Source organism: Salmo trutta, chromosome 17 (genome assembly GCF_901001165.1).
Source record: "Salmo trutta chromosome 17, fSalTru1.1, whole genome shotgun sequence".
Classification (NCBI taxonomy): Eukaryota; Metazoa; Chordata; class Actinopteri; order Salmoniformes; family Salmonidae; genus Salmo; species Salmo trutta.
In genome coordinates this window covers 26192679-26215467 of record NC_042973.1, presented here as the reverse complement: position 1 = coordinate 26215467, position 22789 = coordinate 26192679, and the positions used below count along the sequence as shown (strand labels likewise).

Below are 22789 nucleotides of genomic sequence, written 5' to 3'. Positions count from 1 at the left end.
GGATGGGGAAAGCCTACATCAGATAGTGGGGAGGGATGGGGAAAGCCTACATCAGATAGTGGGGAGGGATGGGGAAAGCCTACATCAGATAGTGGGGAGGGATGGGGAAAGCCTACATCAGATAGTGGGGAGGGATGGGGAAAGCCTACATCTGATAGTGGGAGGGATGGGGAAAGCCTACATCAGATAGTGGGGGGGATGGGGAAAGCCTACATCAGATAGTGGGGAGGGATGGGGAAAGCCTACATCAGATAGTGGGGAGGGATGGGGAAAGCCTACATCAGATAGTGGGGAGGGATGGGGAAAGCCAACATCAGATAGTGGGGAGGGATGGGGAAAGCCTACATCAGATAGTGGGGAGGGATGGGGAAAGCCTACATCAGATAGTGGGGAGGGATGGGGAAAGCCTACATCAGATAGTGGGGAGGGATGGGGAAAGCCTACATCAGATAGTGGGGAGGGATGGGGAAAGCCTACATCAGATAGTGGGGAGGGATGGGGAAAGCCTACATCAGATAGTGGGAGGGATGGGGAAAGCCTACATCAGATAGTGGGAGGGATGGGGAAAGCCTACATCAGATAGTGGGGAGGGATGGGGAAAGCCTACATCAGATAGTGGGGAGGGATGGGGAAAGCCTACATCAGATAGTGGGGAGGGATGGGGAAAGCCTACATCAGATAGTGGGGAGGGATGGGGAAAGCCTACATCTGATAGTGGGAGGGATGGGGAAAGCCTACATCAGATAGTGGGGGGATGGGGAAAGCCTACATCAGATAGTGGGGAGGGATGGGGAAAGCCTACATCAGATAGTGGGGAGGGATGGGGAAAGCCTACATCAGATAGTGGGGAGGGATGGGGAAAGCCAACATCAGATAGTGGGGAGGGATGGGGAAAGCCTACATCAGATAGTGGGGAGGGATGGGGAAAGCCTACATCAGATAGTGGGGAGGGATGGGGAAAGCCTACATCAGATAGTGGGGAGGGATGGGGAAAGCCTACATCAGATAGTGGGGAGGGATGGGGAAAGCCTACATCAGATAGTGGGGAGGGATGGGGAAAGCCTACATCAGATAGTGGGAGGGATGGGGAAAGCCTACATCAGATAGTGGGGAGGGATGGGGAAAGCCTACATCAGATAGTGGGGAGGGATGGGGAAAGCCTACATCAGATAGTGGGGAGGGATGGGGAAAGCCTACATCAGATAGTGGGGAGGGATGGGGAAAGCCTACATCAGATAGTGGGGAGGGATGGGGAAAGCCTACATCAGATAGTGGGGAGGGATGGGGAAAGCCTACATCAGATAGTGGGAGGGATGGGGAAAGCCTACATCAGATAGTGGGGAGGGATGGGGAAAGCCTACATCAGATAGTGGGGAGGGATGGGGAAAGCCTACATCTGATAGTGGGGAGGGATGGGGAAAGCCTACATCAGATAGTGGGGAGGGATGGGGAAAGCCTACATCAGATAGTGGGGAGGGATGGGGAAAGCCTACATCAGATAGTGGGGAGGGATGGGGAAAGCCTACATCAGATAGTGGGGAGGGATGGGGAAAGCCTACATCAGATAGTGGGGAGGGATGGGGAAAGCCTACATCAGATAGTGGGAGGGATGGGGAAAGCCTACATCAGATAGTGGGGAGGGATGGGGAAAGCCTACATCAGATAGTGGGGAGGGATGGGGAAAAGAGAAAGGGGTTAGCGAGGGACATGGATCTTCCCCTTAGCGTAAAAAGCAGATACCCAGAAGCCTCTCTTTCTGTGCTCCAGTGGTTTCTCATCAAAGCGATGGGATATCACAGGAGCCAGGGGCGATCTTTGTTCTGGGCTGGGGGAGTCAAAAGGCCAGAGAGAGAGAGAGAGGACAGATCAGAGTGGAGGGACAAAGGGTTCACACACGCACCACATCAGCTCAACACCCACTCCTGACTCCTGAGTGGTGTCATTAGTGTGAGGATGTGTGTAGCCATGTAGGGCTCTTTCTTTGTGTGTGAATGTGGTGTGTGAGGTTGGCCTTATTAGTGAGTAGTGAACCTAGTGGTCAAGGCTTTAATTGGGGCTGGCTCTTTGATGTTGTCATGGTCCTCTCAGTTGGGTCAGGGATAGAAGGGACCAACCTTGAGACAGGAAATACATAAAGCTTGAAATAATGGGGAACTCCGGCTATGTTCTAGTGTCAGTAGTGCATTCATGTAAAAAAGCAAAGCCTAACGCTGCTTATTCCACAATCCAAACAACATGGAAGTATTTCTATTCCCACTTGACACTCTCTCTACCATAGAAATGACATATGAATAGATTCTCCTGTTCTTATCCGACTGTGCTGTGACTAATACCCTGTCACTGCTAGGAGACCTCTCTCACCACGTTTCCACGGTAACACAGTCACATACATTTTTTTCAACATTATTTTGAATTTTTTTCATTTAACCTTTTATTTAACTAGGCGTTTGAGACAGACCTAAGTGTGGTGTTGCCAGGAGATGCTGATGAGAGATTTTACATAGGGGTTGTAGACAAACACCCTGAGAGAGAGCGAAAGAAAGAGAAAAAAAGAGAGTTGCAGAGAGAGAAGTAGAGAGTGATGCTCCCATCCAGTCACGGCCTGCCCAGTCACGGCCTGCCCAGTCACGGCCTGCCCAGTCACGGCCTGCCCAGTCACGGCCTGCCCAGTCACGGCCTGCCCAGTCACGGCCTGCCCAGTCACGGCCGGCCCAGTCACGGCCTGCCCAGTCACGGCCGGCCCAGTCACGGCCGGCCCAGTCACGGCCTGCCCAGTCACGGCCGGCCCAGTCACGGCCTGCCCAGTCACGGCCTGCCCAGTCACGGCCGGCCCAGTCACGGCCTGCCCAGTCACGAGTCACGGCCGGCCCAGTCACGGCCTGCCCAGTCACGGCCTGCCCAGTCACGGCCTGCCCAGTCACGGCCGGCCCAGTCACGGCCGGCCCAGTCACGGCCGGCCCAGTCACGAGTCACGGCCTGCCCAGTCACGGCCTGCCCAGTCACGGCCTGCCCAGTCACGGCCTGCCCCAGTCACGGCCGGCCCAGTCACGGCCTGCCCAGTCACGGCCGGCCCAGTCACGGCCGGCCCAGTCACGAGTCACGGCCTGCCCAGTCACGGCCTGCCCAGTCACGGCCTGCCCAGTCACGGCCTGCCCAGTCACGGCCTGCCCAGTCACGGCCGGCCCAGTCACGGCCTGCCCAGTCACGGCCGGCCCAGTCACGGCCGGCCCAGTCACGAGTCACGGCCTGCCCAGTCACGGCCTGCCCAGTCACGGCCGGCCCAGTCACGAGTCACGGCCGGCCCAGTCACGGCCTGCCCAGTCACGGCCTGCCCAGTCACGGCCTGCCCAGTCACGGCCGGCCCAGTCACGGCCTGCCCAGTCACGGCCGGCCCAGTCACGGCCGGCCCAGTCACGAGTCACGGCCTGCCCAGTCACGGCCTGCCCAGTCACGGCCGGCCCAGTCACGAGTCACGGCCTGCCCAGTCACGGCCTGCCCAGTCCCGGCCTGCCCAGTCACGGCCGGCCCAGTCACGGCCGGCCCAGTCACGGCCTGCCCAGTCACGGCCTGCCCACTTACGGCAGCTATTTGGGGCATGTGTCCCTGGCCCGTGGGGCTGTTGAGGGGGTCTTTGCGGATTAGTTGTTGGGCGCTCCCTGTCTCCAGTTTCTCTGTACTCCGTCCTGCCAGGCCCACCAGGCTGACCCCCTGTGCCACATGGCACACAGGGGCCAGGGGGCCAGCAGGAGAGCTCCGACAGAAGTGTGGAGTTAATTAGGGCCTGATTAATCCTGCAGCCCAGACCAAGCAACCAGGGATATGGGGCTGTAAATCTACACACCCCACCCTGCGTCAGCGTCTCAGCCCCCCACACCCCCACGGGCTCCACTACAGTCAAGCATTACTGCACTGCTCCCATTTACTGCTGCAGCTGGGAGGGATATTAGTTCTGATCTGGGTCACACACCAGCTGCTTGGAAAGTTTTAGGTTAAACAACCCTAGTTCTGAGGGAGGATTATGACCTTATTTAAGAGCATTCTCGGAATTGAAACCCTTCGTCACTACTATATCCAGGTGTAGTAGTCAGTTTTGAATATCCCCACATATATTTATAAATATGCAGTTTACCACATACCTATAGGATCAAATTACAACCTATCGGACAAATTCGAATGGGTCTTCTTTGACCTGTCCTATATCCTGTAGTCTGTGATCTGTGTGTTTGACCTGTCCTATATCCTGTAGTCTGTGATCTGTGTGTTTGACCTGTCCTATATCCTGTAGTCTGATCTGTGTGTTTGACCTGTCCTATATCCTTTAGTCTGTGATCTGTGTGTTTGACCTGTCCTATATCCTGTAGTCTGTGATCTGTGTGTTTGACCTGTCCTATATCCTGTAGTCTGATCTGTGTGTTTGACCTGTCCTATATCCTGTAGTCTGTGATCTGTGTGTTTGACCTGTCCTATATCCTGTAGTCTGTGATCTGTGTGTTTGACCTGTCCTATATCCTGTAGTCTGATCTGTGTGTTTGACCTGTCCTATATCCTGTAGTCTGTGATCTGTGTGTTTGACCTGTCCTATATCCTTTAGCCTGTGATCTGTGTGTTTGACCTGTCTTATATCCTGTAGTCTGTGATCTGTGTGTTTGACCTGTCCTATATCCTGTAGTCTGATCTGTGTGTTTGACCTGTCCTATATCCTGTAGTCTGATCTGTGCGCTTGACCTGTCCTATATCCTGTAGTCTGTGATCTGTGTGTTTGACCTGTCCTATATCCTGTAGTCTGATCTGTGTGTTTGACCTGTCCTATATCCTGTAGTCTGATCTGTGTGTTTGACCTGTCCTATATCCTGTAGTCTGTGATCTGTGTGTTTGACCTGTCCTATATCCTGTAGTCTGTGATCTGTGTGTTTGACCTGTCCTATATCCTGTAGTCTGTGATCTGTGTGTTTGACCTGTCCTATATCCTGTAGTCTGTGATCTGTGTGTTTGACCTGTCCTATATCCTGTAGTCTGTGATCTGTGTGTTTGACCTGTCCTATATCCTGTAGTCTGTGATCTGTGTGTTTGACCTGTCCTATATCCTGTAGTCTGTGATCTTTGTGTTTGACCTGTACTATATCCTGTAGTCTGTGATCTGTGTGTTTTACCTGTCCTATATCCAGTAGTCTGTGATCTGTGTGTTTGACCTGTCCTATATCCTGTAGTCTGTGATCTGTGTGTTTGACCTGTCCTATATCCTGTAGTCTGATCTGTGTGTTTGACCTGTCCTATATCCTGTAGTCTGTGATCTGTGTGTTTGACCTGTACTGCGTCCAAGCCACACTGCCTACATCTCTCCCTCCCTCTCCCTCTCCGCCATCTTTGAGTGGGCGGTGGTGTAGATGAGGTCACACTTCTCTGACAGCCACGCCACTCTACCACTGAGGAGGACCCAGGAGCTGGGTTGCTATGACACAGCTGCAGCCTGCCATGCTCTGTGCTGGGCCGGGCACTGGCATCACAGCTGATCATGCCTGTAACCTGTGCAGCTGTGAGGCAGTGGTTACACGCCCCAGTCTCTCATGTCTAGGGAAAGATGAGGAAAAATAACATGGAAGAGAGATGCTTGGTGGGGAGGTCATCATCTGCTGTTTGAAGCTGGTGTACAAAATCATCTGCCCCCTGTCCTCCGTCCCTCCTACACATCTCTCGAATGGTCACAGATGGCCCCTCATCAGGCTGAGATGGGGGGGTCTGTGGAGGAATTCTCCTGCACGGTCGGCCTTCAACTCCCCTCAGCGTTTGGACTTTGACCCTAGGATAAAGCACTCAGGGCTTTGTTATTCATGGCCTAGTCAGGACCATAGAATAGATTTAGGAATTAAATACTAGAATGAGCCTTCTTATGATGGGATAAAGGTCAGACATTTTGGTCAGGGAGTTGGTCAACCATAGTTTGCCAGTGCTGTGATAAGATATTGTGTAAAAGATGATGAATTTGAAGAATTTATCTGCACTGTGTTTGTTAGCTAGCTAGCCAGCCACTTTTAGAGGAATGATTCCATAAATATGTTCAAATGAACTGCTAATATGCCAACATTCCATTCAAACAATGCAGTCAGTCCTCAGCCAAATGTTTTCCACACACATAGCTACGTGTAGCCGACTTAGACTCCAGGTCCCCACATTTTCCAAATCTCCCACACCATATAGCCTGAAGCCATAGGGCTCTTTTCACAGGCTCTCTTTCTCTATGTGGGAGCATTGTGAACAGTAGGTCAGGATTGTAAACTGGTTACATGTATATTGAACAACCCAGCAGCTTTTCAGCATGTTTTGTTATATCTGTATAGCAAAAAATCAACAATGAAGTTGGCTCTTTTACAATAGAGGTCAATGGGAAAGAATGTTTGTTTTCCTCAATTTGTGTGTGTGGTCGCGGGGAATTCCTTCTTATGACATGAATACCGACCCGGAGTATAGCACTCACAGCTTTCCAAGAAAACAACAATTTTGACATTTATGGTCTGTTTGCATATATTTTATCAGCTATTTATACAGAAAATTGGTATAAAACCCATATAAACTGTATTTATAATTACACAACAATATTTTAGGTTGACAATTGTATTACACCATTTCTGTTATACAACGTGTAATCGTGGATGCTGATTGGTTAAAACCTAATTCCAGCCGGTGTCTATTGCACAAATTACCACCAGCTAAATCTAGGATGTTAAAATGCCTATTTACTCTGTTCCATCTGACTGCACAATCCACTGTTTCATCAGCCCAGCCAAGCAATTTATGTACTAGATCTACACTGTAAAAAGCATCTAGACATTATCTCCCATTTCTTTTAGACTAGCATTTGGTTTTCAACAGCAGTGTTTTGTAATAATCTTGCTGTCTGTCTCTCTGACATTTACAACATTGTTTCAATATTGAAATTTGATCTCCAGCTGTCCTATGGTAATGAACGTGTGGGGACAGGACAGACAGGCTGGCAGCTTTTCCCAGCCAATCGAAATCATGAATCAGCAAAGTTTTTATGGATATACTGTATATGAAGAAATATCAATAGAAAAACAGGAAATGAGGCTAGGTTGCTGTCATACCAACTTCAGTTTGAAGTGATTGTGTTAGCTGTGTAGTTGGCTATCTCTTCTGAACAGTGTCCTGGCGAGAGAGCAAATGTTCTATGCCAGGCGAAATCGCACATCATTAGCTCATTGTTATGGATGCATCCCCCCAAAAATCCCTAGAAAACAGCTTAAACAAATGCAAATGCAGCTACTTTGCTGTTATTCTGGCTACACTACACTAGCAAGCAAGGAATAAGAACGTTGCCAGCCATCATGGCAAGCGAACCGATAGAAAGAACGACTAGCCGGCTTGGGTAGTAACCCTAGATTTGTCTCGGGACTATATCTCGTGGAAGGATGAAATAGTATAAATAAATTCATCAAAATAACGTTTTTTATGAAAATATGTCAATCATTATTTGTGTATATGTTGGTATCCCGTTGTATAAAAGTGATAATACCCTCGAAGCCGGTGTCGACATCGTCTCGGGCATAACAACACCTGTGCCAATATATCCTCCAAACACCGGCTTCTCTGGCATTATCACTTAAATATATCACATACCTTTTATTTTCCTGCATATGTAAAATCAGGATTATGCCTCTCCTGCCATTCATTCCAAATAGACTGGTTTGGATTTCTCCCTGCCAATATGACTGCCATTTTCACCTCGTTCTTGAACTTTGAGTGTTTACGACAGCCCTCTAGTAATTGAATAGGATCTCTATGGTCAGGGTATTGTACTAACGCTACAACACTCACACTCCCTGGGAACTGAAATGTGTTCTGCCTCTGGGAGAGTAATAGAAACACACAGACTGCATTTTCATTAAACCTAAATCAGATTGAATTCTCCTCGTCATAGGGATGGAATTAGGATTATTAGGTTATTATAATATTTTATATTATAATAGCACTTTACCTAAGGTGTTTGAATGTAGCACCAAAAAGCTATCAAGGGTATCGAAGGAAGCCATAAAACTGTTTCATTTTCAAACATGTGAAGAAGTGAGGTCCAACGTGGGATATCAGTCTTCGTAGTCTAGCCTTGGTTCACTTGAAAGACCACGTCACAAGAGTCAGGAGAAGTTTTTCTTTGTCTTGCCTGTTGCAGGTGGACTGGCAAACCCTTGTGTTCTCAAACCATCTGGACAGACAGATAGGGTGGCTGTGGAGAGTGGTGGCATGTATCATGGTGTCAGCTGGGTTAGGGGTCAGTGGACTGTGGCTGGTGGGGGACATGGGCAACAGAGGGGCAGTGGGGTGGTGGTGATGGGGACTCTGCAATCTGTTCCTCTCCTCAGGGTGACCCCTGTTCCAACAGACAGAGCCTCCATGAGAGTACCTGCCAGCCCAGTAAAGCAGCGAGGGCAAAGCATCACTGCTCCACATTGTTCTACACCCTCAATGGCTCTAATGTAGCTCCTCGTCTTTTAGTGACATCATCATTATGACCTGATAGAATGTTGTGACAGCTTTCGGCTGGGTGTCCCCCCCCCCACACTCCCCTGCTTCTCTCCCATTGACAGAAGCCTTTCAACACTATTGATGAGGACTTGGCTCAGAGCCAGAGCCTATATGTACCCATCCCCTCCCCTCTCCAGCGTCTTCCTCCTTGATAATTCACACTATTGACCGCCATTACTTATGCTGATGGAGCTCAGGGCCTCAGAGGGATCCTCCAATACCATTAGAAGACTTTAAGGGCCAGCTGAGGAGGGCATTGATAGGGCTGGCTCATTACCATGTGTTGAATTACCAAAACTCAGAATGTTTCCTTCTAATCTCATTAAAAGCTCACGGAGGATCTTTGTCAATAAGAGCGAGGTTGTGTGATAGACATCTGACTTACTTCTGTCAATAAGTAGCCTGACGCTCCCAGGAACATGCTGCTGTGTAATGTGGGATCATGTTTCTGTGGGCTGTTTACATTCATGTCAACAGGACAAAACATGACAGATAAAACGCAATATATATGAATAAACTCAGAATGACATGTTGCCAGTTGTGCTTGGGTATCCCATCTCATCACCCTTATAGCACAAAGGAACGGGTATGTTGTTATTATGTGGTAGTAAAGGTCTTTAGGTCAAGAGGAGCGTACAATAAATGTTATGATCTACAGATATATCTGAGTATTGAGAAAAGTGAGCATTTTGTGTGAGAGAAGGCTGCCAACGAGGCTGGGAGATATCATCCTGGAATGTGTTAGATGAAACACCTGCTGTGTACTTTAAACGTGTGTGAAACTGGCTGGCTCCATGGAGAATAGGCTGTCTGGAGAGACTAGGAAAGTAAGGCAGGGATGGGGGGGGGGAGACATGGAAAAGGGGGGAGGGAGGGAGTTTTGTGTAGGGAGACATTCTAATATTACTTTGGTTCAGTTGATTCAATTTGTTCTGGGGTTTTCCCTTCCTCCTATTTCAGCGTATAGGCTGTAAGAACGGGTGGGAAACATCGACTTCCTTTAGACACTGGTTCTGAATGAATGGAAGTTACTGAGGAGCCATATAGAGGCGGAGGAAGGATACAGACAGGACATGAGGAAAGGGATGAGACATATTAACAGAGGCAGATTGTCAAATGTATTTCATGTGCAATGGCTTAATTATCTGTTTAGCTGGGCTGTCACCTTTCAAGTGGCAGGCAGCCTGACTGGGAGAGCAAATATTATTACAGGATCCAGGAGAGTTGTGGCGTTTCATTAGCGAAGAATGTGATTGGTTTCTTGAATGCCAGTCAAGCAGACTACTGAGGTACCCTTCACAAAGGAGAGGCAGAGAAGGGGAGTAGAATTAACAAGGCTGGTGTGGGTGGGTGCTCGAGTACTCATGCATATTTGTGTATGCAAGCGTATCGGTGTGTATTTGTTTCTCTGTCTATCTAAATGGACAATGGATTTATTTTATTGAACGTGAGCTCACATATTGATTACTAGTAGATATTTATTGCAGCATTTTATAAACTTGGATTGGTGCACACTAAATATCTGAAGAGCATCTATCTCACTCCCACCTGCCTGGTTGCCATAGCCACTAGTGAGGAGTGGAGGTGGAATTCCAGAGTGGATATGATGAGATTCTATTAAGTGCTATTGAGCGGTTCACTAGGCACCACCATCTTGTACCAGGAGGTGTGTTCAGTATAGTTAGTATCAGTGCTACAGCTTTTGTATTGTATTATTTCTCGAAGGTGATTGACTGTGTGTGTGATTGGACTGCTACATTCCTCTCCCATCAGCAGTGAAGGCAGCAGTGTATCTCTGTAGCTGGGAGTAGATCATCAGAGATCTCCCCCAGTGTCCTGATTGGTAGAGAGATAGCAGCATTCCTTCTCTGTGTGATTCCACAGACCTCGTCTGCAAGGGATCGATAGCAGGGCCAGATTAAAGGAAGTTAGAGAGACATACACACACACACACACACAGACGAACACACAGCCAGAGGAACTCAGATGTAGACTGCCAAGGAGCACTGATGCAGGGAAATATCGTTTGATTATATGACATGATATGGTCCTGATAGGGAATGCTAATGCTTTGATTCTTAATATCCTGTGAGAATGTGTACTAGTTTGGATGGAGGGTATGCTCCAGTTAGTGTCTCTGTATTGATGGAAAGCCAGTGTACTGTTGTCTATATAGCAGTCTGTCTGTCTGTTTTCATTTCCCAGGCCCAGACAGTTGACATAACCCTGAGACTATAATACTGTGGGTAAACAGGCAGACAATAGGACAGCCCTTGTTCCCATACTGATCCCCCAGGACCCCCATTCTGTTTTTACTGCCTCTGTGGTTAATCCAGACTGTCACAGGCTGTGTTGACTCCTCACTGTGGGTCAGGGGGATTTCATTATGATTGAGTCTTGAGTAGATATAATGTCCGTACTACAGTAATCGTCTACGTGATGGAGTCATTTGGACAGAGGAAAAGCACATTAGGCTTAAAGATGCATCAATTTGACAAAATACTGTAACAGACCATTCACTAACATCATGTCTCCCTCCCTCCCTCCCTGTCTCCCTGTCTCCGTCCGTCCGTCCGTCTGTCTGTCTCTCTCTCTATCTCTCTCCATCTCTCAGGTCGTGGTGCCAACGCGGGTGGGTCAGGTATATGTGTATGACACAGGGAAGTCAGAGCAGGATGAGTATGATGTCCCCCCCAGACAGCTGCCTCCATCCCAGCAGTCCCAGGACATCTATGATGTTCCCCCGACCCACGGCCAATACAACCAGCAGGTGAGGAGTCAGCTAGAAACACATGATCTCTCTCCTGATGACTCCTGGCTGTCTCCGTCCCCAGTCCACCTGGTCGTGCTGCTGATCCAGTTTCTGTTGTTTTGCCTGTGGCTATGGAACCCTGACCTGTTCACCAGACGTGCTACCTTGTCCTGGACTTGCTGTTTTCGTCTCTCTCTCAATTCAAAGAGTTTTATTGGCATGGGGAAAATATGCTTACCTCACCTGTATTTATGTTAACACACTGCACTCCCCTGCCTTTCTAGTAAAGTATACATTAACATATACAGTAACACACCCAGAACACATTTCTCATCTTCCATATGATCAGCAATTGAGCCACACTAGTTGGTGTCCGGTGTATGAGAGGGGCTGTGGTATTCCTGTCCTCTCACTGTCCTGCCTCGCCACTTATTGTCTCCTATGTCACTGAAGTGATTTCATCCTCTTCACAAGATTGATGGCTATTATTCCTCTCGACTGCCTTAGACACACTTCCCGACTCGATTGGTCATCTGTCTGTGAAGTGTCTCGCTTCTCATTAATAATTGATGTGTTAGGAATATTAAACCACTCTCACTCTCCTCCCTCCCTCTTTCCTCTCCTCCCTCACTCTCTCTCTCTCTCTCCTCCCTCTCTCTCTCTCCCTCTCCTCCCTCCCTCTCTTTCCTCTCCTCCCTCCCTCACTCTCTCTCTCTCTCCTCCCCCTCTCTCTCTCCCTCTCCTCCCTCCCTTACTCTCTCTCCCTCTCCTCCCTCTCTTTCCTCTCCTCCCTCCCTCCCTCTCTTTCCTCTCCTCCCACCCTCACTCTACCTCTCCTCCCTCTCTCCCTCTCCTCCCTCACTCACTCTCCCTCCCTCTCCTCCCTCTCTCTCTGTCCTCCCTCTCTTTCTCTGTCCTCCCTCTCTCTGTCTCTCACTCTCCCTGTCTCTCCCTCTCCATCTCACTCTCTGTTTCTCCCTCTCCTCTCTCCCTCTCCTCCCTCTCTCTGTCTCTCTCTCACTCTGTGTATGTTTAAACCCACAGCGGTTCTGTGATTCCATGTCTATTTTTAGAGAAGGTCATACATTACTAACAGGGGAAGTAGATATTTCAGTGTCTGGAGGCGTTAGAAAAGGAAGGTTGTATTTTTCCACAAAGCACAGTGAGCAGCGTGTCCTGAGCTGCATGTGCTTTGGCTTTGAAGGTGAACCCGCTTTCTGTGTCATTCATACACACACACACACACACACACACACACACACACACACACACACACACACACACACACACACACACACACACACACACACACACACACACACACACACAAACACAGACACAGCAAAGGTCGCATGGCAGTAGAGAGGAGTAAAGAACCAGCTGGAAGGAGGAGAGAATGAGGGGAAAAGCTGTTTGACTGCGTCAGAGAGGGAGAAAAGCAGTTGGAAGACAAACTGAGAGTAGAAACAAAAATGAATGAGGAAGCTGAAAGGAGTAGACATACAGCCTTTTAGAGAGGCAGTGTGATCCTTCAAATATAGTGCAGGGCCTGTAGGGATATCATTGCATTCAAGCTCAGATAGCAGCCCAGGTTCACTGGACAATCTATTGAGCCCTGGTTTTGGTTTTCTGCTGAGAGGAGTAACACAAACATCTATTTTGCACTCCAACCTGTCTGCTATCAGATCAGTGTACCTGCGTTGAATACCAACTCCAAACAAATTGCATCAGCTGAATTCAAGATTCTGATCAAGTGTTTTCTCAAGGTGCCCAGTGGTTTTGTTATTCATACTGTAGTCCCTCTCGCCTCCTCTCTCTGTCAGTCTCATCCCCCAAAGGCCTGGAGAACAGATTGTATCACACTGTTTGGGCCGAATTATAATTGCTAATCTGCTTGTTTGGGGACAGCCACATTTCAAGTGATGGGAGTGCAATTTGCTGTGTGTTAATAAATGTTTAGGAGGAGGGAGAAGTTGGCTTGTCAGTCTGCTGCTGTTTGTAGAGAAACAGGGAGGAAGTTGAGTCTTAGATACCACATACTCTATTCCTCCTCAGGTGCAACACTTATTGACACCCAGCCTGCAGATAATCCTTCCTTAGCATCATCAACTTTAGAGAGAGTCCTTTGTCAGACCCTGGCAGTAGATTGTCAGACCCTGGCAGTAGATTGTCAGACCCTGGCAGTAGATTGTCAGACCCTGGCAGTAGATTGTCAGACCCTGGCAGTAGATTGTCAGACCCTGGCAGTAGATTGTCAGACCCTGGCAGCAGATATTCAGACCCTGGCAGTAGATTGTCAGACCCTGGCAGTAGATTATCAGACCCTGGCAGCAGATATTCAGACCCTGGCAGCAGATATTCAGACCCTGGCAGTAGATTGTCAGACCCTGGCAGTAGATTATCAGACCCTGGCAGCAGATATTCAGACCCTGGCAGCAGATATTCAGACCCTGGCAGTAGATTGTCAGACCCTGGCAGTAGATTATCAGACCCTGGCAGTAGATTATCAGACCCTGGCAGTAGATTGTCAGACCCTGGCAGTAGATTGTCAGACCCTGGCAGTAGATTGTCAGACCCTGGCAGTAGATTGTCAGACCCTGGCAGTAGATTGTCAAACCCTGGCAGTAGATTGTCAGACCCTGGCAGCAGATATTCAGACCCTGGCAGCAGATATTCAGACCCTGGCAGTAGATATTCAGACCCTGGCAGTAGATTGTCAGACCCTGGCAGTAGATTGTCAGACCCTGGCAGTAGATTGTCAGACCCTGGCAGTAGATTGTCAGACCCTGGCAGTAGATATTCAGACCCTGGCAGTAGATTGTCAGACCCTGGCAGTAGATTGTCAGACCCTGGCAGCAGATATTCAGACCCTGGCAGTAGATTGTCAGACCCAGACCCTGGCACTAGATTGTCAGACCCTGGCAGCAGATTGTCAGACCCTGGCAGCAGATTGTCAGACCCTGGCAGTAGATTGTCAGACCCTGGCAGTAGATTGTCAGACCCTGGCAGTAGATTGTCAGACCCTGGCAGTAAATTGTCAGACCCTGGCAGCAGATTGTCAGACCCTGGCAGCAGATTGTCAGACCCTGGCAGTAGATTGTCAGACCCTGGCAGTAGATTGTCAGACCCTGGCAGCAGATTGTCAGACCCTGGCAGTAGATTGTCAGACCCTGGCAGTAGATTGTCAGACCCTGGCAGTAGATTGTCAGACCCTGGCAGTAGATTGTCAGACCCTGGCAGCAGATTGTCAGACCCTGGCAGTAGATTGTCAGACCCTGGCAGCAGATTGGGTTGTGTGTTTGTGAGTGTGCGTTTGTCACACATGGAGCGTCAATCTGATGTTTATGATCAACAGAATGCTGTTTAATACAGCCATTAACCTAAAAGATGTACCACTAAACCGCCCTCTAAAACTCATTACCAAGCTCCTTAACTTGGTGACTACCATCACCTATATAGTTCTGAAATAGTCTGTTCATCAACATCAGACCCTTCATGGTCTGGAGACGGACAGTACAAGACTTTGGCTGCTGCATGGCGGTATGTTCCAGAAGTTTACTCACACAAGACTGACAGCAAAGTTAATTCCCTCGCCGTTGCTCCAGGCTCAAGTGCATTGTGGGATTGAATTTGACAGTGCTTTAGAAAAGAGGTTAGGCAATAGGCATCCTCTCAAACACATTCTGTATCATTGTTGCACTAAAATCTCCACATTGATTTGAATGTTGTATTTTGTGGGCGTCACACACATATCCTTATGGTTTTCATATGTCATACAGTGGCGAATGCAGGCACAACTGACCAGTAGCACTGAGGTTTTATGAGAGCAGAGTTAGCACTGAGGTTCAGGTCTCCAGTCAGTCCTGCTCCAGTCAGAATCATGCTCCAGTCAGTCCTGCTCCAGTCAGTCCTGCTCCAGCCAGTCCTGCTCCAGCCAGTCCTGCTCCAGTCAGTCCTGCTCCAGTCAGCCCTGCTCCAGTCAGTCCTGCTCCAGTCAGTCCTGCTCCAGTCAGTCCTGCTCCAGTCAGTCCTGCTCCAGTCAGTCCTGCTCCAGTCAGCCCTGCTCCAGTCAGTCCTGCTCCAGTCAGCCCTGCTCCAGTCAGCCCTGCTCCAGTCAGTCCTGCTCCAGTCAGTCCTGCTCCAGTCAGCCCTGCTCCAGTCAGTCCTGCTCCAGTCAGTCCTGCTCCAGTCAGTCCTGCACCAGTCAGTCCTGCTCCCTGTGTGTGTGTCAGGGCCAGTCCCAGATGGGATGTGTATCCTCTGTGTAGGAGTGGGAGAGAGGGTCCTATCGCGTGTATCAACGCCATCACTAACCCCCTCTGTCTGCAGCCTTAATAATGCCTCTGTTTGCCTCCCCTTCCCTGACATTATGCACCCTAACTAATGGGGAAGAGGAGAGAAGTAAAAAGAAATGGTAGGAAGGCAGTGGAGAAGAGAGGAGGCCCAGAGAGAGGAGAGATTAGAGGACAAAGTGGGCAGAGTCCCTCCCACCTTCTCCACATTCAACTGGATTAAACCAACACGCCCTCAGAACCATGATTTCATTAGTCCCTCCCTTTTTAATATGCTCCTCAATTGAGTCTGCTGCAGCTGTAATTGAGCTCTTACTCCTGATTGCGTATTTATTAAATAATAATAATTTGGTGGATGCTTATGTAAGTGTATATTAATACACATGTGAAATGGAAATGTGTTCTTTGCATATCCCAACTCCCTCTGAGATACCCTCAGAGTGGGGTCACGGCCAGGGTCAGCCATTATCAACGGTGACCTTCGAGCAATTAGGGTTAAGTGCCTTGCTCAAGGGCACATCAACAGATGTTTCACCTTGTCAGCTCAGGCATGTGAACTACCAACCTTCAGTTACTGGCCCAACGCGCTAACCGCTAGGCTACCTGCCGCCCTGTGTGTATCTGTATGTGTGCACGTCTCTTTTAATGTGTGTATGTATATCTCTGATAGTGTCTGTAAATGTATCTTTATTGCTTGGGGTGTTTTATCTCACTGTGTCTTCTATCTTCCCCCCAGGTGTATGACACGCCACCCATGGTGGTGAAAGGCCCCCCCAGTGGCCAAGACATCTATGACACGCCCCCCAGTGTGGACAAAAGCCAGCTGTTCTCCCAGCAAACGGTGAGAGGCTGCTGCTGCACCAATAGGGTGTCCTCTCTGTCTGTTGTTATAGGAGAGGAGGGAGACAGTGGTAGACTCTTCAATCCCAGTGTACTTTACCATCTGTCCTTGTTTGCTGGATATGTGGGGCCTTAAAGTAACCATCCCTTATCATGAGTCAGAATGTGTGTTTGACATCATTATGAAGTCCTATGGCAGTGAGAGTCAGCACAGTATGTGTGTTTGATGTTGCCTCTGTCTTCCTCCCAGGTGTATGACTTCCCCCCCTCCGTCAGTAAGGATGTTCCAGACGCTCCTATCAGGGAGGAGACCTATGATGTTCCCCCCCACTTTGCCAAGCTGAAGAGTCTGGAGAGCCAGAGCCAGAACCAGGGCTATCTGATCCCCGGGGGGCATGAGCCCCCCATCCCTGAAGACGTGTACGACGTCCCTCCCCCTCCCCTCACCGGCAAGCGCCACCCAGACGCCCCCCTGGGCCAGGAGATCTATGACATCCCCGCCAGTCTGAGGAAGGGCGGACACCACAACCCCCAGGATGTGTACGATTTCCCACGCGAGCGGCCTGCGTGCGAGGACTCCATCTATGACGTCCCCCCTCAGGTGGTGAGAGACGCGGGCGCCACAGAGGAGCTGACGGTCAGCTTCAAACGACTGTCTGCCTCCAGCACGGGCAGCACCCGCAGCAACCTGTCCACCTCCTCTCTGGACATGGTGCCAGTCAGGGAGTCGGCGGTGCCCAGCCAGGCCGGCCCGGGGAAGCTGTTGATCCTAGACCTGGAGCAGGCCATGGAGCGCCTCTCCCACCTACAGCAGGAGGTGGAGGGCTCCGTCTCCCTCCTCATGTCCTTCATTAGTGGGAACTGGCGCAGCCCCACCCAGATGGAGGCCAACCTGCCAGCCATCAGGCAGGCGGTGGACAGGATGAGGGCGGCCGTCAGGGATCTGCTGGAGTTTGCACGGGGGGCCGTGGTCAACTCTGCTCAGGCCACTGACCGTACACTGCAGGCCAAGCTGGGCAAGCAGGTGCAGAAGATGGAGGAAGCCTTCCAGGGCCTGGTCAAGTACAGCCAGGCTCTGGACGCTGTGGGCTGGGCCCCCTCTGCTCAAATGGTACCCTTAGCAGGCAGTGGTGGGGATGACCTGGACCGGCTGGTCATGTGTGCCCGGGGCGTACCCGACGACACTAAACAGCTGGCCTCCTTTCTCCATGGCAACGCCTCGCTGCTCTTTAAAAGGACAAACAAGCAGCAGCAGCTTCCTCTGCCCCCCGTCCCCCACACTGCTGACCTCATGGGTCAGATGACCAACAACAACATCTCAGCTTATCAGACAGGAGACGGCAGGGCCAACATCCAGTCCCGGCCCCTGCCGTCCCCGCCCAAGTTCACGGCCGAGGAGGAAACCCGTGACCGGCCGTACGAGACTACAGAGGAGGGCTGGATGGAGGACTATGACTATGTGCATTTACAGGTAATACCTCCTCATATAAAAGAACAAAACAGATCATCACATATGCATTGACATCCTCTATTATCAGTGGAGAATAAGGTTGGAGTGTGTTGGTGCTGTCAGTGACAGCACTGGTACTCTTATAACAGCATGGTGGTTTGGAGCAATCAGCAGCACTCTACATTAACCCATGGATTACGTTAAGCATGTCAAGCCATAGTGTCTGTCTGTGTTAAATGATACACTGGTACAGTATTTCAGATGAGAGAGAAGATAGAGATGACGATACACCAGTAGATTGATCAATCTCCCATACAAGGCTTCGCCATGTGGGATACACATACTCCCCCAACGCAGTGCTTCAGGTGTCATCAGTCACCATTACTGCATGTACAGCCGTGTTTCTCTACCCATCATATGTCATCGCTTTCGCTGTCCATTGCTGTATCCCTCATGTGCAGCAGTGTTGTTGTTATGAAAATGCAAGGAGAACAGGTTATGTTAAAATGATAGGATCTTATTTAAAATACAGTTATATCTTAAATATGTTTCAGTGCTATATGTGTGTTTGGCACACAAGGAGAACAGGTTATGTTAAAATGATAGGATCTTATTTAAAATACAGTTATATCTTAAATATGTTTCAGTGCTATATGTGTGTTTGGCACACTAACATACAAATCTCGATGTCATGTGTCACTTTCTCTCAGTGCAGTCGCAGAGCTGCAGTGTGGTCTGGTGTGATATGAGCTCATACTGCCCTCTGCTGACTAGGAGAATTATCACACGTGGTGTCAGACATTATTTTATTTGGCTGATCCTCCCTTGAGCCAGTTGAATTAAAATTCCATCCCAGCATTGTCTTAGTGTGTTTGTGTCTATGTGCTTGGAGCAGTAAATACGATACATTTTCTTTCTGTCGTTTGATTTCCAGGGTAAGGAAGAGTTTGAGAAGAATCAGAGGCAATTATTAGAGAAAGGGACCAGACACAACAAAACCACACTGGAACGGCAGCAGGTGAGGACCTGTGGGTCTGTCAGTCCGTGAGAGTGGACGCGTATCTGAGTGATTAATAAGGGAGTGTTTGAAAGAACATTATGTGCGACTGTGCTGTTCCATTGGTGTCTTAGTGGTTGAGAGTTCAGTCAGTTCATATGGGATGTTTTACAGATCAGGCAGGTATTTATTTACTCTCTCTGTGTTCCCATCTACTGCAGCTGAAACAGTTTGAGCGACTGGAGCAGGAAGTCAGCCAGCCAATCAACAATGACATCTCAGGCTGGACCCCGCCTCCCCACTATCCGGCGGCCCAGCGGAGCAAGCTGAGCATGGGCGACCGACAGCTGCTGCTCTTCTACTCGGAGCAGTGTGAGTCCAACGTCACCACCCTCACCAACGCCATTGACGCCTTCTACTCCTCCATCAACAACAACCAGCCGCCCAAGATCTTCGTGGCTCACAGCAAATTTGTCATCCTCAGTGCACACAAGCTGGTGTTCATCGGGGACACGCTCTCTCGGCAGGCCAAGTCCCCAGAGGTGCGGGCGCATGTGGCCCAGCACAGTAATGCTCTGTGTGACAAACTCAAGGACATCGTGGTGAGCACCAAGACTGCAGCGCTGCAGTACCCGTCCCCCGGTGCGGCCCGAGACATGACGGAGAGGGTGCGGGAGCTGGCCGGCTGCACACAGCAGTTCCGCATGGCTCTGGGCCAGCTGGTGGCCATGTGAACCTCTGGGCCCGAGACACTGACATGGGAGTCCACACTGGGACACACAGCACCCACACGCCCAGTGGGCCACTATCACAGACACATCCTCCTCTTGTGCTTTTTATTTTTAAAAAGGACAACTATCTGACTGGGCTGGGCCATAGGTTGTAAATGAATCATTGTAAATATTTAAGTTACTATTAGCCAGAAAGAAAATGTACTTCCACTATATATATGTTTTTGAGACCTTATGGAAAAACTCAACATGATGTAGTTTTTAGGCAATGTCCATTATTATTATTATTGCTATACTGTAATTATTGCTCTGATTATTATAATTGTTATCATTATTGTTATAATGCGTTGATTTAAGGATGTTTAAATTTCAAACAAAATGTATGTAGTACTCAATGCTGTTTTTCATCCTAGATTATCAATAATGGTGGATTTTGTAAAAGTCGTGTACTTAGGTGAGGTGGAGGATATGTTGACAGAAAATTAATAGCTTTCCTTAGAGCTGTCAAAGGAGGCTGGGGATCGTGTTGTGAGTGCAAGGCATTCTGGGTAGAACCTGGGAGGGAGAGGTTTCCCTGACAGACAGTTAATAACGTTCTCACTGCTGTCATGGGACAGGTTTCATTTGAGTAGCTCTACATGCTAATTAAAATGTCCCAATTAGAATACTGTATTTTAGTGCCATCTCTTCCTTTGAGATTGAAGGAAGAATGAAAATCATTTTATGGTCAGCATTTCTACTTTCCTTGTTCTTCAAAAGCACAAAGCTTTATCCGTCTGTCTGCTGCCACTAGAGTGCTAGTATTCACCACACTCTCCCAGACTCTCTCCTAGGCCTGCATGCTCTGTGGTCTATAGGGTCGGTTTGGACTCTTGTGACTCTGTTCTAGAAGTCTGTTCTAGAAGTCTCCTGTGCTCCACACCAGGCTCTCTGCTCACCTCCCAGAGGTGGAACTCTGCCTCTCCTCCCCCTAGCACTTCCTGGACAGCACCGCTGCACCCTGCAGGCCAGGGGAACCTGTAATGGTTAGGTGTACTGTTTGTGAGGATATAATTGGTGTGAAAAGTGCATTTGTGTTCATTAGCATGCACTCAACCCCCTTGTAAATTGATGAGCATATTAAGGAGTGGTTGTTTATGAGCTCCACCTCTGCTTTTTACCAAATGGATGTACACACACACACACACGTAAGATATTGACGGTAATGTCTGTTAGCCTAACATTAACCATTCTTGACACTATTCAAATCACATTGCCGCAGCTGTATCATATCCCACTTCAATAGCTGTACCAGAGGGATGTGAGTTAGCTTGGCCAGCGGGTGTGTTTTACTAGTTAGAGTCCTGGAGAAATCTCCAAACAACACTCTAGTTTCCATCGACCTGTTTTCTAAAACCTGACTGGTTGTATTCTAAGTATCAGATTATGTCAGAGGGCGTAGTTCAATGCAACATATTGTACTATAAAGCACTGCAACATGTTGTTGTGGATATAGTTGAAATCCCTATGAAGTAAAAATAATACATTGAAAACTAAGCTGACTGGTAATGTTATTCTGGTCTCAAATCTGTGTTTTAAGATTTGAAATATATATGTTAAGAACATACTTCTGCTGTACATTGCTTAACTGGAAAATACGGTGCTTCGGAAAGTATTCAGGCCCCTTGACTTTTTGTTACGTTACAGCGTTATTCTAAAATTGATTCAATTGTTTTTTTTCTTCTGATCAATCTACACACAATACCCCATAATGACAAAGCAAAAACAGGTTTTTAGAAATCTTTCCAAATTTATAACAAATAAAAAAACTGATTTCACATTTACATAAATATTCAGACCCTTTACTCAGTACTTTGTTGAAGCACCTTTGGAAGCGATTACAGCCTCGAGTCTTCTTGGGTATGATGCTACAAGCTTCGTACACCTGTATGTGGGGAGATTCTCCCATTCCTCTCTGCAGATCCTCTTAAGCTCTGTCAGGTTGGATGGGGAGTATTGATGCACAGCTATTTTCAGGTCTCCAGAGATGTTCGAACGGGTTCAAGTCTGGCCTCTGGCTGGGCGACTCAAGGACATTCAGAGACTTGTCCTGAAGCCACTCCTGCTTTGTCTTGGCTGTGTGCTTACGGTCATTGTCCTGTTGGAAAGTGAACCTTCGCCCCAGTCTCAGGTACTGAGCACTCTGGAGCAGGTTTTCATTAGGATCTCTCTGTACTTTGCTCCGTTCATCTTTTCCTTGGTCCTGACTAGTCTCCCAGTCCCTGCCACTGAAAAACATCCCCACAGCATGATGCTGCCACCAACATGCTTCACAGTAGGGATGGTGCAAGGTTTCTTCCAGACGTGACGCTTGGCATTCAGGCCAAAGAGTTCAATCTTGGTTTCGTCAGACCAGAGAATCTTGTTTCTCACAGTCTAAGAGTCTTTAGGTGCCTTTTGGCAAACCCCAAGCAGGCTGTCATGTGCATTTTACTGAAGAGTGGCTTCCGTCTGGCCACTCTACCATAAAGGCTTGATTGGTGGAGTGCTGCAGAGATGGTTATCCTTCTGGAAGGTTTTCCCATCTCCACAGAGGAACTCTAGAGCTCTGTCAGAGTGACCATCAGGTTCATGGTCACCACCCTGACCAAGGCCCTTCTCCCCTGATTGCTCAGTTTGGCCGGGTGGCCAGCTCTAGGAAGAGTCTTGGTGGTTCCAAACTTCTTCCATTTAAGAATGATGGAGGCCACTGTGTTCTTGGGGACCTTCAAAGCTGCAGACATTTTTTGGTACCCTTCCCCAGATCTGTGCCTCGACACAATCCTGTCTCAGAGCTCTATGGACAATTCCTTCGACCTCATGACTTGATTTTTGCTCTCACATGCATTGTCAACTGTGGGACCTTATACAGACAGGTGTGTGCCCTTCCAAATCATGTCCAATCAAGTTGTGGAAACATTTCATGGATGATCAATGGAAACAGGATGCACCTGATCTAAATTTCAAGTCTCATAGCAAAGGGTCTGAATACTTATGTAAGTAAGGTATTTCTGTTTTAGCTTTGTCATTGTGGTGTATTGTGTGTAGATTTTTAAGTGGGGGGGGGGGGGGGGGGTTCATACATTTTAGAATAACGCTGTAACGTAACAAAATGTGGAAAAAGTCAAGGGGTCTGAATACTATCTGAATGTACTGTAGGTACTTCACTCATTT

General features: G+C 48.6%; 1 protein-coding gene across 6 annotated transcripts in view; it reads left to right on the top strand.

Moving 5' to 3' along the window:
* The window catches only part of LOC115151950 (breast cancer anti-estrogen resistance protein 1), a 129505-nt gene extending 108372 nt beyond the window's left edge, over positions 1 to 21133 (top strand). For 5 of the 6 annotated variants that reach the window (XM_029696320.1, XM_029696323.1, XM_029696322.1 and 2 more), the window contains 5 exons: positions 11150 to 11305; positions 16316 to 16420; positions 16670 to 17890; positions 18804 to 18887; positions 19085 to 21133. In XM_029696320.1, the coding sequence (XP_029552180.1) occupies positions 11150 to 11305; positions 16316 to 16420; positions 16670 to 17890; positions 18804 to 18887; positions 19085 to 19600 (2082 nt within the window). In that variant the 3' untranslated portion in view covers positions 19601 to 21133. The remainder of the gene's footprint in view (positions 1 to 11149; positions 11306 to 16315; positions 16421 to 16669; positions 17891 to 18803; positions 18888 to 19084) is intronic. The other variant, XM_029696321.1, reaches the window with a different exon arrangement.
* The last annotated feature ends 1656 nt before the right edge of the window (positions 21134 to 22789 follow it).